At 41.6% G+C, this 26727-nt stretch overlaps 1 protein-coding gene and 1 long non-coding RNA gene across 5 annotated transcripts in view; one reads left to right on the top strand and one right to left on the bottom strand.

Annotated features, from left to right (window-relative positions):
* The window catches only part of LOC120314684, a 147089-nt gene extending 139150 nt beyond the window's left edge, over positions 1-7939 (bottom strand). For all 3 annotated transcript variants that reach the window (XR_005558502.1, XR_005558501.1, XR_005558503.1), the window contains exon 1: positions 7821-7939. This is a non-coding gene — a long non-coding RNA (uncharacterized LOC120314684). The remainder of the gene's footprint in view (positions 1-7820) is intronic.
* TSC22D2 (TSC22 domain family member 2) overlaps positions 6970-26727 on the top strand; it is a 42640-nt gene continuing 22882 nt past the window's right edge. Inside the window, exon 1 of one of the 2 annotated variants that reach the window (XM_039358019.1) lies at positions 6970-9822. In XM_039358019.1, coding sequence (XP_039213953.1) covers positions 7901-9822 — 1922 coding nt within the window. In that variant the 5' untranslated portion in view covers positions 6970-7900. The remainder of the gene's footprint in view (positions 9823-26727) is intronic. The other variant, XM_039358020.1, reaches the window with a different exon arrangement.

The following is a 26727-nucleotide window of genomic DNA, read 5'->3' as shown; positions in this document are numbered from 1 at the left end:
TCTTCTAAAAAAAAGAAGTGGGAAACCTGTGCCCCAAAGCAATATGCAGTGCCCAACTCTGCTTTTAGTGGTCCTCTCTCTAAAATAAATTTGTGTCAGGTAAATGAAAAAAGAATACCTCCCCCAACATTGGGGAGATCCCAACCTTGGAGTAGCATCAAGAAAAATTAACCTGACTATAAAATAAAGCTAAAAGAATGTCAGTTGTGTTAAGGGACTAGTTTCTCAGGAAATGTTAATAAATCTGTGCATCTTATTCATTTTTGGTCTTCTTCTTCCCCAACGTCTATTAACTTCTATTGTCTTTTGATTTTTCATCTCTTGTTAACTTCCATTCTCCTTCCTTAAGCCAAGCCAGATCTCAGCCAAATAATTCATATTGACAACAGAGCCCTGGTGGCACAGTCGTTAGAATGCAGTACTGTAGGCTACTTTTGCTGACTGCCGGCTACCAGCAGTTTGGTAGTTCGAGTCTCACCGGCTCATGGTTGACTCAGTCTTCCATCCTTCCAAGGTCGGTAAAATGAGGACCCAGATTGTTGGGAGCAATATGCTGACTCTGTAAACCACTTGGATAGGGCTATAAAGCACTGTGAAGCAGTATATAAGTCTAAGTGCTATTGCTATTTATCACTATACCCTACTTCACTATGAAAAAGCTACATTTCAGGATTGTTTCAAATTAGAATCCTTATGCAAACTATGTGTGTGGATTGAAGCAGTGATTTATTCTTTCAAATTAGGAATTTTGAACTTCATACCATAATAACAGGTGACACTTAGCAATGAATTTTAAAGAATGACACTGCCTTAAGTTGAATCAGAATATCCTACATTGTGAAATGAAAAATGGAGCAAAAATGTTAGAATTTTTTATTGTACCATGCATGGTCTTCCAAACCCTACCATATATCTTCATCATACATCTGATGAAGTTATGCTTTTTAATAAAATGTGTTAGTCTAAAAAAGTGCTTCCAAGCTCCTCCTGATTTTGTATATATTTGATAACCTAATTATTTGTGCTAATTTACTTTTGGTCTAACTAATAAATCCTGTAGACTTACTGTTGGGAAAAAAGTTTGCAGGAACAAAGTAGAGTTTAATAGGTGATCAGGATATAGTTACCTGTCTTAACTACACTGTGTATTGCAGCATGCCCCTTCTACCACCCTGGGTGGGGCAGGCTAATCCTACTGGAGTGAGCCAGTTTCTCGGATAGCCTGGACCCATGTTATGAAGGGCTTTGAAGGTGATAACAACACCTTGAATTGGACCCAGAAGCAAACTGGCAGCCAGTGCAACTCCTGGAACAGTGGAGTAACATGGGCCCCTCTAGGGGTCCCAAGAACTGTCCATGCAACTGTGTTCTGCATCAGTTGAAGTTTTTGGGAAATCTTCAAGAATAGCCACAGAAACCAAAACCAAGTTTAACAGTTACAAAATTGATTCTTTATACACGTAGGGCTACTTGCTAGCTCTTTAGTTTGTGTTATATTAGCACAAGTGATAAAGAAAAAGCACTTTAGGGTCTTTTTCCTGTTCTATCCAATTGACATCAAAGTCACAAAGATTAGGTTTGCAAGTCACTGTCACCATATTTAACTTAACCATTGTTTATTCTATTACAATTTTCTGAGTTTAAATTATAAGTAAACCATAAACTAGCCCTATAATCTGGATCCACGTGGCCTTCTAGGCCAACATATCAATTAATTTGCAATCACAATCTAATGTGTGATTCATACTATATGCTTTGTACAAACACAACAAGAAAATGCAATAGGGCAAGGGTGGCTTTAAAAAAAAGCATGAGTGTAGCACCTGCTCAAATCCTCTGCTAAAATATTTTGACATTTTAGTCTTCTGAGATAGAAAACCAGCAAGCAATAGTCTGGCACAATCCTGCACCATGTTATTCCAACTTCCTTTCCATAAAAGGAATATACTGCAAGTCCTGCCTACCCAGCAGTTCTATCTGGTGGGATCCAGATTGTTTTCATTTTGTATTGCCTCCCCCCACTCCCGGAACTCCATTCTCCCTGAGGTGAATTGGCTCCATTCACATGTGCCTTTCAGAAAGTCCTCATAAAGTGTTTTTCCCATCAACTCTGGGGGTTCCTTAGAGAGCCACCTAATGATGGTTGTTTCCCCCACTATCTTGGTTTTTTATGTTTTTCTGCTTTTTATTTATATTTGAGTATTTTATGATTTTTATTGTACATTGCCCAGAATCACATTTTGTGAGATTGATGGCTATAAAAATGGAGGGAGGGAGGGAGGGAGGGAGGGAGGGAAGGAAGGAAGGAAGGAAGGAAGGAAGGAAGGAAGGAAGGAAGGAAGGAAGGAAGGAAGGAAGGACATTCCCAGTAGAATCATTCATTATAATTTGATGTCAGTTGCAAAACGTCTTCCTTTCCACTAATGTAGTGGAATTGTAGATTTTGAGATACACATTCATTTTTGCATTTTGTTTCTCTGTGTTTCCCTGCAGTCCAAATTACCTGTAAAGCTTTAAGATGATTCATGGTTTATTTGGAACTGATTTATTTGGACATTTCTCCAATATTTTAAATTCAGTGTATCTCTAATAATGGGATGGTAGTCTGACCGGTCTCAGAACTTTGAAAAAACAAATCAAATTAATCTTTATTATTTTCATAGATCATCATGCTAGTAAATTACAGTACACCATCCTCACATCTCTAGCTTTGGGCCAGACATGTATGCATTAAGACCAACTAAGGAAGCTGAGTAATCATAGTAGAATCCTCTAATCCTATACATGTACTACAAGAAGAAATATAGGGTTCAGATTAGAGAGTTGGCCTACATGAATGAAGATCAACATTTTGAGTAGCAGAACAAGAACAGAACAGCAGAACAGAACAATTAATAGAATAATAGATACTGCAGAAGAATTCACATTCTAAGGAAATATTAAAATCTTTCCTACTGTTTAGTATTTATCAGTGGTTCCCAATCTGTGATCTGTTCCATGAATATACTTCACACAGTGCTGAATGAATGAATGAATTAGTGGATGAATTCCTCTCATGAGATCATAAAACTTTGCAAAATTTGATGCTCGACAACTTATAACATTTGAGGACTCTATTTTGTTCATTATGGTTATTTAAACATAAAAGGAAATGCTTTTAAATTAAATTTGGATTCCTATGGATGACATTTATACAAGCCATATAGGCCATAGTGTTTGCTGATGCCATATTACTGATTGATATACTTTATGATGGTCTTTAAAAAGTTTTGGTAACAATGTAGTAGTCTTCATGGTGGAAAATGTTGGGGGATGCTGGTCAAAATACTTTTTCTTGTAATTTGAACCCACTGATTTGGATTAATGATAGTTTTATTTACTATGTGCTAAATGCAATATAAACCTAGAATTAACATTATAATATAAAATAAGAGACTTTTTATTTTAATTATAGACTAGCCTTTAAATATTTAAAGTAACAAGTAAAACTTTATTTAAAGCAACCTCATAGGGATCCATAAAAAAGCAGTTTTCTAGTGAGTTTAATTATTATTTTAAATGACCCAGTTCCAAATGTAATCCTGGCACTGGTCCATTCTACACATCCAGAAAAACCCTTAAACACAACATAGCTAGTCTAGTATGTGGTAGAATCAAATAACCATGGCCCAATAATTGAACCAACAGCATGTGTTCATGAATCACTTGCTTTCAAATAACTGGGTGTGCCCATAGGCAAGCATATGTGTCAACAGCATAAATTTGTCCCAGTATCTTTGTCGAATTCCCAACTATTATAACAATTGACTATAAAAACAGGTAGGGACAAAATAAGGAAGATCCAGAATAGTATGAACAGTATTCTGAACACAAATGAAATGGTAAAAAGGTCTTATGAATCCAACTAAGAGGATGCTATAATAATTCAAGCAGGACACAACTAGGGCATGAATCAAAATCTTGGCTGCTTCAGTAGTGAGATAACTGTAAATTGTCATTAAATGGAAACAGTAGCTTTTCACATTTTTTAAATAAAAGATTTTAAGGACAGTCTATCACCAGTGTGAACTGTTAGGTGCCTAACAATTGGCAGGACAAGCAACTTGAAACTCCAATGAAAATAAGAAAGGATAAGAAGATTAGTGTAAAACAAATAATCTTTGTTTCATTCATCTTTGGTTTAAGTTGGGGAGCACATCCAATCTGAAATCTTGCGTAGGCAGATGAAAAGACATACTCATACAATATAAAGACAGATGAATAGATCTGAAGTCACCATATGTATTATAATTTAATTTTGAATATGAAATCAGGGAATATATCGAATGTATAAGAAATCCAATGCCAAGTCCTGAGAAACTATCACTGACAGCAGGAAGGACTAAGAACTTACCTTTTGAGATAGATAAGATTGTAATTACTGAAATGCCGTACTTGTCAAAAGAACTCCATTGTAAAATATTTGGTGGTGCAAGGTATAAAAAACAATGAATAGTTTCAATAGCACTAGTAATAATGATTCACCTTAGCCTCTGATAGGTTAACATAAGCCAATGTGGATTCCATAGAGTATCCTGCCTGAAAACATAATTGGAGTGGGTCCTAGAGATGCTGGTATAAAGGTGAAGCAAAAACTGAGAAATATTATTTCAAGAAAATTATACTAAATAAGGGAAGGGGAAGCAATGGGTGGAAGTTAAAATGAACATAAGGATCAAATTAAGACTTTTTAACAAATGGTATATATAAGCCTGTCTTTCAGACTCAGAAAATCCTAACCCCTTTTTTTTTGGTGCAAATTCAATTGGCGTGATCAGATTAGGTTGAAGAATGTTTTTGAAAAGTATCTAGGTGACAGGCCATATATGGCTTTATAGTTCAAAGAAAGCATTTTTAGGCTGCACCCATTGAAAGTCAATATAGGGGCCCAAACATAGGGCCCAAACAAACGTGCTCTTGACAAAACATGCCATATAACCAGGTTGCTGCATACTGAATCAACTGTAGCTTCTATGTGATCTTCAAATGTAATCCCATATGTTGTTCATTGCAGTAGTGCAATCAATGATGCGGACATGGTTTGACTGCAGTGAGGTACTTCTGTTTCAAATAGGACAACAGTATTTTGTTTATAATTACATACTTTACTGGCTATTTTAAATTTATACATATACATACATACATATAACTTCATTAAAACTTTTTAAAGAGAAGATTAAAAATTAATACAAACTATTATAAGGAAAAAGAAAACAAAGAGAAAGCAAAATGTAAAGAAAGAAAATATCCTGTCTAATCATCAAAATCATAAATCACAAATTCATTTTTATGAAAAAAATCCCATGAGAGGTTTCCAGTCAGCAATAAATGTAGATAGTATCTTTTCTCTAATCAAAGTGAGTTTATCAATCTCAGCAAGATGTCAATTTCACTAACCATTCTTCCATAGTGGATAAAGCTGAATCTTTCCATTGCTCTGCATATAACATTGCTGCCGATTAAATTGTACACCCCGCAGAGCCCCTCTCTAGAGAGACGGGCAATTCAAAAGTGTGAAAAAATATTTCAAAGACGAAATAATCTTTGTATTTTATAAGATACAGTAATGCTAAAAGTGATAGTCTTAAATTTGAACATTTGGGAAGTGAACCAAATCTGTGCTCATCTGGTAGTTCCCATCAACTTTGTTTAATTCCTTTAAAATCACCAGTAATTTGCACATTAAAATAGCAGCTTTGTCTTTAAAAAAATAAAGCAAGCAAATACATCTAATAAACAAAAAGGCAATATGTGCCCCTCTAGATCCTAAAACACCTCTCCCAGCATACTTTATCACTGATTACTGAATTATAGATGCCTGTGCATTGAAATTTACCACACATTGGCCAGGACAGAATGCCCAAGGCTCTGTCCTAAACATTTTCATTTATTTCATGGAAACAAATTGCACTTGATCCCTTGGGTTACGATTCCATAGGCAAATATTCTGAACTGTTAATTTGGCTCTCAAAATCTTAAAAAAAATATGTAACAAACATCTATTCAATCAGGGATCAGACTGTAGAGCTTCTTGTCCAGGATTGTCTGAAGTGCCAAAATGCAGACACCTCTGTGTCACCATCTAGTGGTTGTTTGGATTTTGGCAGCCCTGAATCTGTTGCCTTGGGGATCTTCTGTCAAAAGTATACACTAGTATAACGCAGTGCCCCCTTAGATAAGGCATGTCCTTCTACTTAAGGCTGCCAGATCCTGGATAACACCACGTGGCAGAAAAGAAACAAAATGTCCTAAACATGGAAATGTCTTGTCGACTAGTGCTCTGGCCGTTTCCCCCATACTGGGCCACAAAGTTGGATAAAATAGTGTGGGAAAGATTACAAGTGAAGTCCATTGTGGAAGTGGGTAAATATTTGGTTTTAATGCGGATTCAAACCAGTTAAAACCCAGCAGACTCATAAATGTAGTCCTGGCAGTAGCAAAAGCACTCTCATTTAAAAAAAAAAAAAAACCTCGAGGCAAGGAGGAAGGCTGTAAAAGTTATAGTATAACTTAGTCGGGCGTGTCACATCCTAAAGATAAAAATGCCACAATCGGGGCAGATAAAACTTCGACGTGGAGCACAAGCAGGGACACAAAAAGGAATCACATCATTACTACTCTCGTTCCCCACCCCCCCAACCCGGGAAGATACCAAGTCTGCTGAGAGGCAGAGACGGGAAGGTGGAATCAGTGGAATATTCCAAACGGTTAACATGACGATCGCGAAGGGGAGGGGTTTTGCCTCAGAGAAGTCACGCTCCACTCCTTCCCTCCCTCCCTCCCTCCCTCTTGCCCGCCCCTTTCTCGGCCGGATGAAATTTCTCACCCGCTCGAGTTGGAGAGGGGCGCGTCTGCTGGAGCTGATGTCAGCGCGCGCCCCTGCGTGGGGGCGGAGACAGTGAGGCTGCCGCAGTAGCAGCCCTGCTCCAGTTCCCAGGCTGCCCCGCGGCTCCATTTGAGCCCCATCTTGAGCGAGGGGAGTGAGCAGTTTGAATTTCAGCTCCTTCGGCGGCGCAGGGGAACGGAGCGTGCGCGGTGCTTTAAGAAAAGGGGGAAAGGAGCCCGGCCGCTCCGCCTCGCTGCCACCTGGCTCGGCAGACGGGGAAATTGCTTTGCCGGCACGGAACGAGCGACAACGCCGCGTCTAGGGGGCCCGCCCGCCTGAGGGGGCCGCTGTGACTGGACTCGTTCTCGTCCCCTCTTTTTCTCTCCTCCCCAGAAGATGATGCGTCTGGTGCTGATCTCCAGGTAGAACGGGGAGGCAGGGCGGCCTGCGCCTCAGGGACGCCTCGCCGGCTGCCGCCGCCCCTCTCGGAAAGCTTGCGGACAGATCAGTGGCGTTGGCCCGCCTTGGGAAGCCCGGGTCTGGCCGGAAGCCAGGCAGCGGAGCGGCTTGAGTGATAGCGCCACCCCGACCGCGCAACCCGAGAACGGCTGTGAAAGGAACCTCAGCTGCGAAAGGGGACAGCGGAACTCGCGGAGAGGCGAGAAGAGGAGGAGGAGGAGGAGGAGGAGGTGGTGGCGGCGCCGCCCGCCGAGGGGCCCGCCGCTTTACTCAAAGGGAGGAAGAGGAGGAGCCCGGCCGCCACCCCCCTTCTCTTTTTGCCTCGTCTCCAACCCCAGGCCTGGTGACCGCCTGCTGAGCCCGGACTGCGTCGGGAGGCCGGAGGAATGTGCGAGACCGCCAGCGACTGCGCCGTAGAGAGAACGTGATCCTCCCCCTCGCTACGCCCGGCCAAGCTTGCGTGGTGGCCAGCTCGGACCCTTCTCAAGGTCCTTACCTAGTTTTTCGTCGACTCCAGCGAGGGCAGGTGGGCGGAACCCCCTGACTTCTCACTCGCGTCTCTCTCGCGAAGGAACCATGTCCAAGATGCCGGCCAAGAAAAAGAGCTGTTTCCAGATCACAAGTGTGACGACGGCCCAGGTGGCCAGCAGCATCACGGAGGACACCGAGAGCTTGGACGACCCGGATGAATCCCACACGGAGGATGTTTCATCAGAGATTTTTGATGTGTCCCGTGCCACTGACTATGGACCTGAAGATGTCTGTGAGCGCAGCTCCTCCGAGGAAACTCTCAACAATGTGGGTGATGCCGAGACTCCAGGGACAGTCTCTCCCAATTTGCTTCTGGATGGCCAAGTAGCTGCTGCTGCTGTTGCTGCAGCTTCTGGAGGGATACAGCCGCCTTCTCCTGCTGTGCCTGTTGCCAATGGAGGAGCGGTTCCCAGGAGCACTGTGATGCCTTCAGCAACTGCCAGCCAAACCTGCTCAGTAGCGACAGGAGGCAGCAGTGTGCAACCAGCTGCTGGTCCGTCAGCCATGCCTCTAACGGCTGCTGCCGCATGCAGTTCTCGCTTCAGAGTGATCAAGCTAGACCACGGTACTGGAGAGCCGTATAGACGGGGACGATGGACGTGTATGGAATACTATGATCGGGACTCAGATGGTGGGGCTGTGTTAGCCAGGACTGGTGATTGCATTAGACACAACAGTACTTTTGAACAAGCTGTTCAAGATAGAGACAGTGGCTTAGGTGCTACTGGTAGTTCGTTGATAGTCTCAGGTGTGGTAACTTCTGTGCATGGTCCTGACTCCTTAGCTGACAGTTCTGTTACTGCTGTTTCACAGCTACTCCAGCCAGAGAAAATAAACCAGCCGTCTCCACAGCAGCCTAATTTTGTTATTGGTCAGCAGCCTCACAGTAGTGCTCAGCCAATCTATTCAGGAGCCACAGTAGCAGGCCAGCAGGCGATGGGGCCTCTGTTGCAGACACAGGTAAATGCACAGAGCGTGGGGCAAGCTGGGCCTAATGGGAAAGGCTTACCATCTACAAATGTAGCAATAGCTCAGCCAGGTTTGCCTGTGCCACAACAACAGGTACAGCAAGCAAATGTACCAGTGGCACAGACTCAGCAGTTTGCTTACTCTCAGTCACAGATTCCACCAGTACACATGGTGTCAGCCCAGACTCCTGGTCAGCCAGAATACATTCAGCATATGACAGTAATGCAGTCTCAAGGAGCTACTCAACAGGCTACTTCTGGCTCAGTCACAGGCACTGGAGCTTCCAGTCTTCCAGCAGCACAAGTAGTTGGTCAGAATCCCTCACCTCTAGCACCAGTGATGGGAGTTCCTTCACCAGCAGGCGAAACAATAGGACAGGGATCTGGGCTAATGCAGGGTGGCCTGACAACTCCACTTCAGACTGTCATTTCTCAACCAGGAGGTGTGGTACAGCAAGGCATTGGACATGCAGGAGCTGTTCAACAGAAATCCATGACTCAGCAGCAAATGGGTGGAAGCAGTCAAGTGGCTGGTACTCCACACAGTATAGTCTCTGGAGTTCAGAATGTGCCTATAGCTGTACCTGGTACTACTGTGCCTAATGTGTCTACAACTTCTGTTACTATGCCAAATGCCTCTGTTACTTTAGTCCAATCTCAGCTGACCAGCCATACAACTGTCAGTAGAAGTTCCAGTGTTGTCCAGCAACATATTGGCCTTCCATTAATGCAAGGCACATGTAGTGTACCTACGAATCTACCACAATCTAACATTGGACAGTTTCAGACACAGCCTGTAGGTCAGATTGATGATACTAGAAGAAAATCTGAACCCCTACCTCAACCACCACTTTCTCTTGCTGAAAACAAACTTCATGTGAAGCCACCTATTCCGGACAGTTTAACAAACCCTCTTAATTTACCTGCAACTACTCCTATGAACAGTCTTGCCAGCACTGTCTTTGGCATATCTATTCCTGTTGATGGTGATGAAGACAGGTATTTATTTTTTATATTTTCTAAATGGTTGGAAACACATTTTACTGGAATGTTTATTGAGTTTAAATACATGTTAAATCTCTTTCAAGGTACTTGCTGATAAGTAGGATAAATTTTAACCTCTCTGGTTCATTACTAAATTATTTACGTTGCAAAACTATGTGGAAAACTTCACAAAGACCTTAAGGAAATGAGATCATAGACATTAAATAAAAAAAGATCAACTTCCATTCTGCTGAAAAGAGTTACAGTAACTCTTGAATCTATGAGTACATTTGGTAACTTGAAAAATACTTTCATTTTTCTGTAGCATGAACTAGAAATAATTAAATTTAGCCTTATTAACTGGATACTATCAACTTATTCTATCAAATTACTGATTATATATTTTCACAAATTTCATAAAAATTAATTTTTCAGTGAAAGAAAACATCTATATGAGGAAATAAATATAGTCTGGAATATATATCTGGAATTTTAATGTAAATCTGCAGATATTAACAAAAGGTACTTCTTAGGAAAAAGAAGATCATAGAGGTAAAGAAGGTTCCACATTGCTTGCTTTTTTAATTGAACCTTTATTATTGTTACAAATATGTGGTTATTTCATAAGGAACATAAAATCTTAAGAGCATACTGTTCTGCCTTAAAGGATGTTTGCTGAAACGCATGCTACACTAAATTGAATGGGATTGGCTTCCTGAAAAGAAATTGCTTAGGATTGCAATTTTAGCATGCTATTTTTTTTAAATAAACAATATGTTCTTGTTTGAAATAAGTTGTATCAGACCTTTCCTAGGTTTTGGAGTTCCATACATAAAATATTTCTAAATGGGTTCTTTGAACAAAGTACCAAATTTGGAAATGTAGAGCTCCCTCATTCGATGAAGCATCAAAATGCTTTAAGGAAATACAATTCAGTAAGAAGTTTATATGTAAAATGTGTAATCACAAAAGTAAAGTAAGATTTTTTTAAAAAATCAGGATATGCAGAAAATGCTTGTCTCTTCTGTAAAGCTGAATGTTCTTGAACTCTAAGACACTGGGTCTGACACAGCTTTATAAAAGTTAATGTAAGTAAACCTAAAAATGTAGAGCAAGAAATAGTTTGTATCTAAATTTGCAATCCTAAAATCACTGTGGAAATATGTTTCAGGATTTCTCAGTTAATATGTATAGGTTTGCTCTGTTGGGTTTCTTTAAAAATATACAATAACTTCCCCTAAAATATTTATTTCTAGAGAAAGAAACTTTCAGTCATGCAGCATTGTGATCTATACCAGGATATTCTGTTCCATTTAAGTTGTAAGCATGAAATAAAAATTCTCTACTTAGAGAAATAGCAAACTATATTTATGAAATCTTGTCAACAAATCTATTTACATTTAAATGCAAAAGAGACTTTTGTAGTTTAGAGCAATTGACAAGTCTATCATCAGTTGAATATTACATATAATTCATGATTGTTGTGGTTTATAAAAGATAAACCATCCCATAATAGAGTATTTGTATTATTATGCATCCTTATTCTAACTTTTGGTCTTATTTCCATAACTTGAAGTCAGTAAAAGATAAATCACATGGCAACTTTGCTATTAATATCCACAAGGTTTAAGCATTAATGGATTAATTTATCAATATAAAATGCTTTAATATAGATCAGGGGTCTTCAAACTCGGCCCTTTTATGACTCATGGACTTTAACTCCCAGGCACGCTGGCTGAGGAATTCTGGGAGTTGAAGTCCATGAGTCATAAAAGGGTTGAGTTTGAAGACCCCTGATTTACATGCAAGACAAGTCTAAGCAAATTTCACTGAATTTTCACATCATTGTAAGCTTACAGTTTTGATTCTCCAGTTGAATTGTGCTTGTTAAAGTCCTGTGTTCATGGCATCCTGGAATACTGTATATGTAATACCTATTTTTAAATTGATTCCATTTCATTTTCTGATTATTCTTATAGTATAATTCATTTCTAAATAATCTCTGGTCATGTGTGTATACCCAAATGAAAATGAAATTGCTCTTTTACACAGCCCTTATCTCAAAACTGACAGTATGTTAATAGTGTACTCATATGTACATAATGTTCAAACATATTCTCTTTCTCTTCCCTCCTTTCTATGATGCAATTTCCACAACAGCAGAAGCATGATTTTTGTGTGAGAAAGTAAGAAATAAATTGTAAAAAAATAGGGAGAAATGGTTTTTTAATAATGTAATTAAAAGATGTAGCATTATGCTTGGTTTAAAAATTATATGGTTACTATAACTTAAAATTCTTCCAGTTAAATTGGTTTGCATTAAATATTAAAGATATTACAGTATGGGATGCTCAGGAGAAGCCTGTTATTTTAGCAGGTAATTACTTATTTCTATGTACTTACATTATACTGCTTAGCTACTATTACAGTTAAATTTTGAGGCAAAGAACTTCTATTACAAAATAACTCAACAGTGTAATCAAAATATCAGTTTTTAAACTATCCTATTAAAGTAAAATACTATTACAAATCAATTCTGGAATTAGTTCTGAAGCAATGTATAGGTATTCCAATATTGTTTATTTATTTTTTGAAAGATATGGGATAGGTAGGAACTTCAAAATGAAGTCTTGCTTAATATGAGGGATTTCAAAGCACAGATCCTGTTGATAATATTTTTTGTTACTTGGTAAACTATTATAGTTTTTGTGATATTGTAACCCATTATCAAGGTTGTTTAAAACTACATTGGAAATAATGTCTCTTCTGATCGATGGTCTTCAGAATTCTGGGTGGGTCTCATATTCATCAGCAGAAAAATTACATAATCACTGGATTCAGACATTATTCTAAGCAATAATATAATTGCTTAGTTTTGGCTTAGTATCATGTGAACAGAGGAAACTTTGTTTAACAGATTATGACATAATTGAATCTTAACATTCAGTTAATTGATCTCAATATAGGTATTGAATTGGTAATATGCAAATATTCTAAATCTGAAAAAATATAGTTGAAAAATAGATTGATCTGCTTGCTCCAAAGCTGATAATACTTTTTCTACTTTGGTTTAATAAATATCCTCTATGGGATATACTAAATTAATAAATTATGAAGCTACATTTTTAGTTTTTAAATTAGTAAATGCTTCATAACATTCAAATAAAAATTGTTTTAAACAAATTAGCATATATTAGATTGGTAAAGTTATATTCTTTTAAATCCAGAGACTTTTTAAGAAATATAACTAACTCATTATTATACTTTTGGCTCTTGTGAAAACTTATTTTAAATTCTTATTTTTCAATTGGTGGATACATGTTATAATAATACCATAGACTGGATAGAAAGATTTAGTTAATCAATATGAACTACATGGGCTACAACCCAGAATTTAATGTATGTCTGCAATGTGAACTTTCAGCAGTTACCTACTAGATCACGGGTGTCAAACTCGTGACTTTTTCCCTATTGCCAGCAATGGGGTGGCGCGATTTTGGCGTGACACATCTGGCCCACGGGTCGGCAATTTGACACCCCTGCACTAGATGATTGAAAATTTGCAAGAATTTCTTCACAAACTATCTTTGTGTTATATTTAAAATGTATTTTTCTAGTGTCCAAATTGGTGATAAAATATTATAAAGGTAAAACTAACCTTTTGAGGATTTTTTCTTAATGGAAGAAAAACTTAACTGTGCTTTAATATTGATGATGGTCTCTTAATCCATCGTTCATAGCATTTATATATGCTATTTGAAGGCTAGATTTACAAATGATTGTACAAACTGAAAATAGCAGGCTCTAGGCTTTATTCACATCCTGTTATTATTGATTTCTCCCTCCTAGTTATTTCTTGAGCTTACTAGCAAGTATAACCATCAGGTTTTCATTCTCTAAAATTGGTTTTTACTATGAACCCAGTTCAAGGCTTATGTGCATCCTTTGAGATTCACTGTAGTTCTATATAATTAACTGTATGGAATAACAACAATGTATTTTCTTATACATTCATGAAAATATGTGGGAGTTAAAGTTCATTCCAATCCTTTCTAAATCTATTACATTCATAATATACGCCAAACATGCTGTAACTATAGGCTTGATATTTTACATTATTAAACATAATGGTCTAAAATGTTCAGGAATTGAAACCTCAATTAAACTTGTATAATTATCTTTCTAGAACAGATGTGTTTAACCCATAGCCCATAGGCCACATGTGGCCCTTGACACTTATTAATGCAACTCCACAAGATAAAAAAATACAAATAAAGAAAATTTGTTATTTATGTATATTAACTGTATTATATACTGCTCAAAAAAATAAAGGGAACACAAATGTATAGGATCCTATACGTTTGTGTTCCCTTTATTTTTTTGAGCAGTATATTTTTATGCTGCCCAAGGCAACATGTCAAAAGATTGGATGACCATCTTCTAAACATTCTTTTTAGTAATTTTAAAATTTCTAAAATTGCCTCCATTTATTTATTAGAATAATATACCTCAAGTCTTATTTAGCCAAAATAATAATTTTTAATATCAGTATGTATCTTCTCTCTTCTAAACAAACCATTATATTAAGTATTTTGACTTTTGATACATACTTAATATTTTTCATAAAGGTTTTTTATAAATGTTAGTTTTTTCTAATATGGTTTCATTTGATAAGCAAATTTCCCTATTTCTGTTAATACAGTGGATTTTTTGGTACCGAGTTACAGAGCTAGATTGAGCTTGGTATTTATCTCTAAAGACCTTGTGTTGTTGCCATAATTGAAGAGATTCCATGGAATAAATATCAATAATCAAGTCCTTAATAGACTTACTGCACTAATGAAAAATGGGATCTCTATTATTTTGTTCATTTACTTCAGCCTGTAGATGGTAATGACTGAATTAGAATCATCCCAAATGAAAAATAAATTTAGAATATGTTGAGATTTTGGCAGAGAAATGACATGGTATTGAAAAGGCAATGATGATTGTAGGTTCAATATTAGCAAATGAAATGAAGGAAAAAGTATAATCTTTATATAGTCCCATTTCTGAAGTAGCTGGCTTAAGCATTTCAAATAGTCAGACTTAAAGAAATTTTCGGTCCATAAGTACAGTAATTTTTTTAGGATTTTAAGTTTGTTGAATGGAGTAAAGCTGTCTATTTAGTGACATCCAAAAATATCTTTGTGATCTGATTGGATGTTGCCATAAGTTAGAAATATTTATCCCCATTAAAGCTGAGACTATTATGACTGGATCAGATATCTTAATAGTTTACCTTTTAAAAATTATGTTAAAGGTCTTTATTTGAAAAACATAAGTTTAGCCACTTTGAATTTTCTCCTATTGTTAAAAAAGGACTGGTCTTCTAACACTTAAAATTAGGAAAATGTAATTTTGAAATATAGCAATATATATTTAATATGGTTAACAAGCCCATATTTGTTCATATGGATTAACAAAATGCTTATTATACAATTCAGTTCACAAGAAGTCTCCTTGTATTTATTCTATAATGAGACTAGGATAATTTGGAGGTAAGTCATCATTTTAGTTGGAGAGCTTTTCCAGATGATGCTTTATCTTCCAACAGAATAACAAGCTTTCATGTTCCAGCAGAAAAGGATATCGTACCCTATCTTTCTTATGCCATTTATGATATGGAAGCATTTTATAAACTTGCACTTCAGTTTTCAGCTAGTATCTCTCTTGTAACTTTGAATTAAAAAAAATCAGAATTCATAATTATATTTTTATCTGTAGGTAGACGGACAGACAGACAGACAGACAGACAGATAGATAGATACCAGTAGATATGAGAGAGAGTGCGTGTGGCAAATGTTTAATACTCCTACTTTCTATTTTCAACACAACAACCCTGTGAGGTAGGTTGGGCTGAGAGAGTGACTGATCCAAAGTCTCCCAGTTTCATGCCTAAGGGAGATCTAAAACTCAGTGTCTTGTTCATATCATGTTCTATATAATTAGTAAGAAAAAATTCAGTCTCAGGTTTGCTGAACAAATGTATTTAAGTGGACATTCAGAGTTTGTCCCATTTTTACTTTTCTTTTCCAACTTAACTACCCTGTTTTGAACATTTAGAGATTACTGCAATGAGAGAAGAAAGTCATTAAAATTATTTCCTTTAGATTAACAATAGTGTTGAAATAGACATTTAGAATAAGAATTATTAGCTTTGTAAGTGTTTTGTAGCTAAATTGATCCACATAACTGATGTTAGATAACTTAAACTAATAGGACAAATATTATGTTTAGCTCTAGCCTCTAAAAACAAAAGGAGATCTACATTCCAACTTTACCGTATCTCACAGAAAATTCCATCATGTGTAAATCTTATATTTGCCAATTAGTTGGAGAAATAGAGAATTGAAACATACATTGCCAAGTCACCTAGAACAGTGATGGCGAACCTTTTAGAGACCGAGTGCCCAAACTGCAACCCAAAACCCACTTATGCATCATCAGGTGCCGGGTGCGTGTGGCCCATTGGGTGGGTAGGCCCATTGGGTAGGCGTGGCTGCAGTGGTAACAGCAGACTGGGTGGGACTAAAAAGTTCAATCAATAAATTCCAACTTTGTAAGATCTTTATTTTTCCCCACGAGAAGTTGAAATTGACGGATTGATTGAACCTTTTTTTTGTACACAGCAGCGGAGGCCTAAAGCGAAAAAGTTTTATAAAACCCAGCTGAAGGCCTAGGACTGGGGCGACGGCACGTGTGCCCACAGAGAGGGCTCTTAGTGCCGCCTCTGGCACCCGTGCCATAGGTTCGCCATCACTGACCTAGAACTTCAGATGTGAAAACTATACCCTTAAAAATTTTTGCCATGAAAATTTTAAACAACATTTGAGATATAAGAACTTACTGAAGATTTTTTACATTATTTATCCTTTTAAAACTTGACTGATATGATAAAGCTGCAACAACAGTAAGGTAGTATTGCTTAGTAGATTTTTAGAAAAGTGGAAAGAAATAAATGGCATCTTAATTGATTTAGAAAATAAATGCTTGATTCAGCACAGTAAAACCAATTCTTGAATATTTTTCTATGTAAGATGGTGGAAGAAAAATGCTTAAATGTTATTTGATAAATATCAAATTTGAAAAGGAAACCACTCATGGGTTCCAGCAGAACCCAACTAAAGTTACTTTTAGTCCAAATAGAGAAGGCATATTGAAACATCATGCTACCTTTCTGTGAAAAATCAGCAATAGGCAGGCCAAGTTTTCTGAATGGAAAATGTTTATAATTTTCCACTTGAGCTACTATCATCCTTCATATATGCAAGATTTCTTTTTCTTGAAATTTGAAAGTCTTTTTTGCTGTTATTTTCAGTGGATATTTTCTTTTCAGTAAAATACTTTCATAGGATTATTTATAGAAGTCCCCTTTCTCCAGTACAGGAGATGGAGAAACCACCTATGGGTTTTCTCTGTCTGCCTGCTCTTGAGACCAAGTAGCCAAATTAGCCACGCCCCTCTTGCCAGGAGATCCAGTCTTAACTTGGTCTCCGCTCTTGCAAGACCTCTGTGACTTGGCTCTCATCAATTGCAGGTTAGATAGAATTACTTTGGTGGATTCTCACCATTTCTTTATTATTGGCAACTCTAAATTGTCATCTTTGATTTTTTTCCCCACCAGGGCTGGGATCAGCTCTGATCTCAAACCTATTTGAGAGGTGGGGGTGCGTGGGGGGGGGGAATTTCCCATAAGCAGGGGGGGGGGAATTCACAGCCAAGGGGGGAAAAATTCCCCAGTTTTGGCAGCAGGATTCCTCAAACCTTGTCTTCTTTCCTCGTGGTCGTTTTTGCATCCCTCGACTGACTAGGCCTCATTCTAACAATGGCGGCCATTTTAGCTCCATATGGAGGCCTATTCAGGCCTAACAGGCCTGGCCATAGGTATCAATACCACGTGAAACACTGGTAAATCTCATCCCCTTTCCCTTCCCTTTCTCTCTTCCCCAGGGCCCTGGGTGTGGGGGGGAGAGAAGGCAATAGCAGAGACTGCTGCATCTTTTCTTCTGCCCTCCCAGCTTTCCTTCCCCAATTTGGGAGTGGATTACAGTCTCCTGCCTCAGATTCAGCTTGAATCCGGACTGTCGCAGGCTGTATAAGCAACCCAGAGCCCTCGCGGACGCCATTTTCACAGCCGAAATTTCGGCTGTGAAATTAACTTTCCCTGTTTGGTGCACAGCACAGGGAGCATTCGGGGGCCTGCGCAATCGCATTGCAAGGCACCCAGAACACTCCGATCGTTCGGGGGAGCCCAGATCTCCCCGTGGAGGCCGCGGAGCCTAAATTTGGCGGAATTAGGTCGCGGCTGCCATTTTGAAAGTCCGAACGATCCGGGGAGCCAGATTTTGCTTCTTTCGGCTTGGGAAGCAGGGGGGATACAAGCCACCATCACAGGCCTCTTCTCCATCGGTTAGCCGCCAATTGAAAATAATTCCAATTGCTCAAAAATATTTTTTTTGTATCTTAATTGAGGTTGCTTGCAAATTTTTTTATTACTGGTGCACACTGCCTGGCCACCTAAGGCCACTGGGCGGAGCCCAGAAAGTGGTTCCAAACGTGCCTTCGGTACCTGCCTCATTTACCATGACCATAGTCCAGAGAGAATTATTTTTGGTCAGGGGAGCAGTCTTGGTATTTGCTCCAATTTCGCTTCCGCCAACTACTTGTCCGCCAGACCTCCTTCTCAGTGTTTTTCTTACTGAGATTGCTCAAGTGGGATGGAGGGATCACCGTTGCCTCAAACCTTGGGCACGCCCTCTCCATCACCCAATTACGGCTGCAATAAACCTTCTGAACAGAAGGCGGCGGGCAACTGTAAAGCTAAGACAAAACATACGCTAAAGAAGACATCCAAGTTGGCGGAAAAGCAAGCCAGCCGTAGGCACCAGGCTCTGGAGAAGGAGTTCTCCAGAGCACAGAGGCAGGCCCAATTGGACATGGATCAAATGGCAGTTACCGAAATGGAACTTCCCTTGGGCCCATCAACATCATCTCAAGGGGTGTGGTCCGTCCTGGGAATGCCGGTAACATTGGGTTCGCCCTCCACATCGGCTCAGCAAGCGACACCTGTCCCAGGCACCATCCCTGAGTCCACATTCACGGCCGCGGGACTCGGGTCCAGACATCGGAGATATTTTCTCCAACGGACGCTTGGAGGCATTGTTAACTAAGGTTGTGGACAGAGCTCTGGCTCAGCGCTTAGTCCACTCCGAGCAGGAGGCCTCCACCTCGATCATGCCACTCTACGAGCTCCCTATTGGAGCCCCCAACACCTCAGGAACCCGTCTCTCCCAGCCAGTCCTCCATGAGTGGATATTCTTCCCCTCAGGAGTAGGAGCAACCGGAAATTACTCTCTCGGAGGATGAGGAACTCCCCCCGGAGTCTTCCACTTCAGGGAGTTTATTTAATGCCAACCTGTTCCTTACAATACTCCGCAAGGCCACCCTGACGGCAAATATAGGGACAGACCAGTTCCCTCAGCCACAGGGAATGACAGGCACCCCGTCATGGCCAATTTTTGTCAAAAAGGTGGCTACTGAACATCATGTTCCTTGTCCTGCCATGTTTCTGAAGGGGATCAAGAAACAATGGGACACTCCATCTTCTCTCCCTTCAGTAAGTGGAACGGACAAAAGGCTATACACCACATCCACGGATCTCTCTGATGCCCTGGAAGTCCCCAAGGTGGATGAAGCCTGGACTCCTTTGGTTTCCCAAACTGCCATGGCGGGGGACTTATTGGAGGCACTAAAGGCAGATGACAAGAGGTGGGAGCAAACACTCCGCAAAACACATCAATCTGCAGCATGGGCCGTCAAAGCGGCCACATGTGCTTCCTTTTTTGTCCATTCCAACCTTTTATGGTTGCAACAACTTCAGGCCAGGGTCCCAATTGAGGACATGCGCACTCATCAGGACCTGGCCAAAATGGTGGCAGCCACAGAATATGCGGCAGATGTAACACTCCAGTCGGCCATTTTTTCCTCCAGATCCATAGCGTCCAACATAATTTCTAGGAGGATGTTGTGCTTAAAGTATTGGCAGGCTGACACCAAGGCCAAGTGGTGCCTAGCAACCGCTCCTTATCTAGGCAGCAATTTGTTTGGGGAGGCCCTCACACCTTACCTAGTCGAAAATAAGGATAAACGTAAGGTCATGGGACATTTAAACAAAAAAGCTGAAAAACGGCCTACACCTTATTTTCGGAGACAGTCCTTTCGTCAGCAGGCGGCCACAGCCACCAGCCAACCCTCCAGAACATATATCCCCAGACAGGACAGGTCATACGACCGTCCCTACGACAGGCCAGGTTTTCGACCCAGGCAACAGAACCAGTCAAAACGGCCTTTTCGTGGAGCAGGCTGCCCCTTCCGTAAAACCAAATAACTTCTACTCCAATCTCCCAATAGGGGGAAGGTTGGCCCACTTTTTCCACCAGTGGGAACAGACCTCCACGGACAACTGGATCCTACAGACCATACAGTCCGGGTTGTCCCTGGAGTTCCTTGCAACACCTCCAGACTGATTCACAGTCTGCTCAGTATCTCGGGATCCCAGCAAACACAGGCTTATGCAGGAGGCCATCCAACATCTCCTGGACATTCAAGCCATAGAACAGGTTCCGACAGGTTACAGGGGCAAGGGGTTTTACTCCATCCTCTTCGTGGTTCCCAAGGCATCAGGAGGATGGAGAGCTATCCTGGATCTAAAAAATCTCAACAGGTATATAAAATATAAAAAATTCAAGATGCAATCCCTCCAGTCCATTCTGGGAGGCATCAGGCAGGGTGACTTCCTGGCGTCAATAGACCTCACAGAAGCTTACCTTCACATTCCAATTCACCCAGCTCACTGTCGGTTCCTACGTTTCTGTTACAAGGGCAACCACTTCCAATACAGGGCTCTTCCTTTCGGCCTATCTTCAGCACCCAGGGTGTTCACGAAGATTCTGGCAGTGGTAGCGGCCAGACTGAAGAAAATCCCAATTCATGTCCAATGCTACCTGGACGACATCTTAATACAGGCAGCATCCCTCCAGACAGCTCAGGCGGACATGATGACCACCATTCACGTTCTGCAACAACATGGCTTCTCAGTCAACTTCAAAAAGAGCCAGACAACTCCTTCATCCAGATTACTGCACCTGGGAGCCATCATAGACACATCAAATTGCATGGTCTATCTCTCCCAGGAGCGTGTGGTCAGCATCAACGAACTGGCTCGCCAGGTATACAGGCAACACACAGTTCCACTGGTCTTACTCTCTCAGTTACTGGGCAAGACGGTCTCCTGCATAGCCATAGTTCCCTGGGCCAGACTCCATCTGCGGAACCTTCAATGGTTCCTTCTCCCATACCAGCGACAGAATACCAGCGCATCCAGCTGCCTGGTCAAGGTTCCGGTTCACATTCGAAGGACGCTTCGCTGGTGGTGCTCTCAGGCAGTGACCAAAGGGTCACTCTTCAAGGAAACGGAACGAGTCACCATCACAACAGATGCCAGCCTGTACGGTTGGAGAGCCCATCTACGCTCTCATTTCACGCAGGGACGTTGGTCCGCCGCGGACCTAAGAAACAATATAAATTGGTTGGAGTTCAGAGCCATCCACCTAGCGTTACAACACTTCAAACACATGATCAAAGGTCGTCATGTTCTAGTCCTCACAGACAATGTGGCGGCCAGAGCGCACATCAACCGACCGGGGCACCAGGTCCAAATCCCTCATGTCTGAGGCGCGGCTCCTGTTCACCTGGGCAGTCCACCCTGGAGTCACTCAAGGCGGAACACATTTCAGGGGTCAACAACAAACAAGCGGACTTCCTAAGCTGCACCACAGTGGACCCTTCGGAGTGGGGCCTACATCCGGACTTGTTCTCAGACATCTCTCGCAGGTTCGGTCGCCCAGTTCTTGACCTGTTCGCTTCACAGGACAATGCCCAACTCCCCAGGTTCTATTCCCGTTACTTCCTTCCGGAGGTGGAAGGGACGGATGCCTTACAGACCTGGTGGTCACAAGGCTTACTTTACGCCTTTACGCCACTACCACTCATTCCGGCGACCATCCGCAAACTAATTCACGAACGAGCAGAACTGATACTCGTGGCCCCTTACTGGCCACAGAGGCCCTGGTTTGCGGACCTGATGAACCTGTCCCAGTCACCCCTATGGAGGATTCCCCCGCATCAGGTGTCACTGCATCAGGGGACTCTCAGTCACCCGGATCCCCAATGGTTGCAACTGACCACCTGGCGCTTGAACGCAGCATAATGGCACAAGAATCATTTTCCTCGTGAGCCATCTCCATGATTCAGGCTGCACGCCGTCCTGCGACCAATTGCATCTATGATTCCACTTGGAAGAATTTTTGCCTTTGGTGTAGGAGGCGACAACTTGTCATATCCAAATTGACCATTCCCCAAATAGTGGATTACCTGTTGGACGGACTGGACAGAGGCCTTGCCCCTATGACTGTTCGCAGACAAGTAGCGGCCCTGTCCACTCTTCTCTCGTGTCAGGATTCGGTTCCCTTGGCTCACCATCCCAGGATTCGTGCATTTATCAAAGGGGCGTGCAACACCAGACCTCCTGTTGTTCACAGGTACCCAACTTGGGAGTTACCGAGAGTCCTCCATGCTCTCACAAAACCACCATTTGAACCTCTAGGAATCATTTTGTTGAAACACCTGTCCCTCAAAGTGGCATTCCTGATAGCCATCACATCAGCCAGACGAATATCGGAGCTGGCTGCATTATTGGTCAGGAATGACCTCTGCATTTTTCACAGTGACAGGGTTGTCCTACGTATAGATCCTTCGTTCGTCCCAAAGGTAAATTCCCTGTTCCACAGATCACAAGAAGTAATTCTACCAAATTTTTGCCCAAATCCGACGCATGACTTGGAGCGGCAGTGGCATACACTGGATGTCCGCAGGGCTTTGAGACAGTACGTCAAGCGCACGGAGGCATTCCGTAGATCAGAAGCTCTCTTTGTTTCATTCCGATCGGCTTCCATGGGACAGAAGGTTTCTGCGGGCACCATTGGCAGGTGGATCCGAAATTGTATAGCGGAAGCGTACCAGTCTGCTTCCCTGCCGACTCCAAGTCATCTTACTGCCCATTCCACTCGCAGTGCTGCAACCTCTGCGGCTTGGGCCACTCAGGCATCCATTGAGGAGATTTGCAGGGCTGCGACATGGTTCTCACCATCTCCATTTGTGTGCCACTACAAAATTGACCGTCTTGCTTCGGCAGACGCCTCCTTTGGTAGGAGGGTCCTCCAGCACGTGGTCTCTGGGGAATCTATTCCGGCCTTATCTGTTTCCCACCCATCGGGACAGTGAGGCTTTGGTATGTCCCATAGGTGGATTCTCCATCTCCTGTACTGGAGAAGGGGCGTTGTCTTACCTGAACGCCTTTTCTCAGTATGGAGATGGAGAATCCACACCCACCCTAGGGTCAGTTAGGCCGTTCTAGGGAATTGAGAGCCAACGTCAAGTTCATCTTCAGCCGCTTCGCCCTCGTTAAGACTGGATTTCCTGGCAAGAGGGACGTGGCTAATTTGGCTACTTGGTCTCAAGAGCAGGCAGACAGAGAAAACCCATAGGTGGATTCTCCATCTCCGTACTGAGAAAAGGCGTTCAGGTAAGACAACGCCCCTTCCAAATTAAAAGGGGACAATGAATATCTGGTATCTTGAATTATGATTTCAAAGAAATAAATATTTAGCCAAGTGATAAAGAATCTGCTTTGATTACAGAGTCTAGATTTTCAGGAAATTAGAAATGGAAAAAAAATTACTATGGACCCTCCATGGAAGATTTTGGGGCAGTCATTATTTTAGCTCAGATAATCTAATTGCTGTGACTGTAGTTTTTGACTGTGAGAGATGGAATATCCAGTTTGGTTGCCATGTGTGTAGACTCTTAGCTGCTCCATTAAAACAGAAAGCTACTCACGGTATATCATCGTGGAAGTAGTATACCCCCTAATATTTTCAGAACATACATATAGTTTGAGAACGTCCCCTCAGGAAATTGCAAGGCACCTTGGATAGTCTCATCATAGCCACACCAGAAGCAGTTAGATGGTTTGTTTCCTTAGATATTGAATTGTAGCATCCATCTTACTGTGACTATGGGGCTATATTATGGTGACTTTATTATGGTTTTACCTTAATTTAATATTGTATCTTGAATATTGTATTGTCCACATTCTCTCTATATAGATATAGATATACCATATGTATATGTATATAGGTATATGCACACAAACACACATGCATACTCAGCCGTGGTGGCCTAGTGGTGAAGATGCTTGCCTCCCACTCGGAAGCTTGAGAGTTCAATCCTAGGTAGCAGCAGATGTTTCTCAGGGTGCAAAGAGAAAATATCTGCTGCGAACTCTGTGTGGTTTCAAGAAGGTCATCCGGCCAGTGAATGCTCAGCTTCATCCAGTCGCCCTGATTCTACCCTGAATTAAGGGATTACAGCAGGAATGTCAATCTGTCAGCCCAACAGGCCAGATGCATCACGCCGAAACGGCCCTCACCCCATTGCCAGCAATGGGGGGAAAGTCATGGTATGTCACGCAACATCGCATGATGTCGCGAGTTTGACATGCCTGGATTACAGGGTCGTAAAGAAGTAGGTATGTGTGTATGTGTATATATATTCTTGTGTGTGTGTGTGTAGCTGATGCATAATTTAAACTTATATTTGTATCAGTGTATAATGAGTATAGTGTTGTATATCAGTGATTGTATGATCTCTGTAGATTCCACACGCTCAATAAATAATAAATAAGATCAGATAATCTCAGGGGCCACTAATAAGATAAAGTTTGAAAAAGTATTTTAGAGCAATAGTAGTAGATATAACAATACTGAGTTATGGTATACAAATTAGTTGAATTTGATATAAAATATATAATTCTAAAGACAATTCAATGAACAAATATGCATAGTATAATATATTATTGTGCCAACTTCTGTTCAGTTACAGATTCACTGAAACCTACAATGCTAGTGCTATAGGGTAGACATAGCTAAGAAACCAATGCCATATAGGTTTCATAACTACTCTTATTAAAAGCCATGGTGGCGCAGTGGTTAGAATGCATATTGCAGGCTAACTCACTGCTCACTTCCAGGAGTTTGATTCTGACTGGCTCAAGGTTGACTCAGCCTTCCATCTTTCCAAGGTTGCTAAAATGAGGACCCAGATTGTTGGGGGCAATATGCTGACTCTGTAAACCACTTAGAAAAGGCTATAAAGCGCTATGAAGTGGTATATAAGTCTAAGTGCTATTTGCTATGTCGTGGTCCTCTGAATTTTTGCTATTAGAACAACTATAGTAACAGTATCTTGCAAGTCTGTGCTTTCTTCCTCACTTTTTTTGGTGGGATTTAAGGAGGGGCCTGTCTAAAGTGTTTTCTTAAATTTGTTTTTTTGGAATGGGCTCGAGCCACATTTGCTTCATTGTTGCCTTGGTAACACATCTTCCCACTGCCCTTCAGGGCCATTCTGTCTGCCCTCTACATCCCTTCTCTTGTCAGCCTCAGTCCTTTTTCCACATTTCCAGAGTCGAGCCATGAGAATGAAATGCAGGTGTGCTGTTCCCTTCTCTGCCAGCAGTTCCTCCAGATCACTTAACAAATTCTGTTCCTCTTTTGTGCCCTGAATTCCCTCCCCTTCCTGTTGCACAGGCTGTTCTTCATCTTCCTGTTCTGCTAATTGTTCCCTCCTCTTTCCATTCTTTCATCATGAATGTAGATACAACAGAGATATTTTACCTTTCTCCTACTTGTCATTTCTATGGCCCACTATAATTCATAGAAGTGAGACTAATCCTATTGTGATTTGTCCATTCTTGTAATGGAAGACAGTTCATGTCTTCAATATGATTGGCATACTAGTTATGGAATATGCATTTCTTCAGCACAGGAGATGGAGAATCCACCAATGGGTTAGCTCTGTCTTCCTGCCCATTAGACCAAGTCAGCCAAACTTGCCACGCCCCTCCTGGGCTAGGACAGACCCAGTATTGACTTAGTCTCCAGCCCAAACGGATGTGACAAGTTTGGCTCCCAATTTAGCTGCAGGTAGTAGAGCTTAATTCCATTGGTGGATTCTACCTTTTCTTTTTGCATCCACGGCCATCTCAACAGTGCTGGGATCAGCGCTGTTTGAGATCGTCTGTTGGAAGCTTAGGGGGTGGTTTTTCCCCAGGGCTCTGGGGCTATTGCTGAGGCTTCAGCTCCCCCCTGAGTGAGCTTTTCCCTTTCGGCTGCTCAGCGCTGGACTCAGCGCTGCAGCCCAATCTCTCCCCACTCGCCAGGGATGCTGCAAGAGGTTTTCCTTCTGGCTTAGCGTCGAATCGTTCCGGCTGCCAATTTGCCTACCGTGGGCGAGCACGGCTGCCAATCGGATACCCAGGGGGAGGGGATTTTTCGAGGCCGCACTCTCATTTACCTCCTTGAGCGCCCATCCGAGGGAAGGGAAGGCTCATGCGATTGCTGCGGAGTCATTGGTGGCAGTTTTTGCTCCTCTTCCCTCCAAAGGCAGCAAAGGTCTCATGCAATTACCGCAGAGTCATCGGCAGCAGTTTCACACCTCTCCTCTGAAGTCAGCAAAGGGCTCACGCGTTTGCCACGGAGCCATTGTCGTTGGGTTTTTCGCACCTTTCTACGGTAGCCAATAGGCATGGCCGCCATTTTGGCCACGCCTTGTGGAAGCCAGGAACGTCAGGCCTCCATCGTTGCGCAGGCCGAAGACTCCTATCAGCAGTGCAGCCGCAATTTTGGCCGCCTCTTGCCTGGCCTGTACTCCTCCCTCGTGGTTGTCCGCTTTTACCTGCATGTCTGTGGTCCATGTATATGC

This window comes from Crotalus tigris, unplaced genomic scaffold (assembly GCF_016545835.1).
Source record: "Crotalus tigris isolate CLP2741 ecotype Arizona unplaced genomic scaffold, ASM1654583v1 scf7180000018970.2248101, whole genome shotgun sequence".
In the NCBI taxonomy this organism is placed as follows: domain Eukaryota; kingdom Metazoa; phylum Chordata; class Lepidosauria; order Squamata; family Viperidae; genus Crotalus; species Crotalus tigris.
This window is presented reverse-complemented; position numbering and strand designations above follow the sequence as displayed.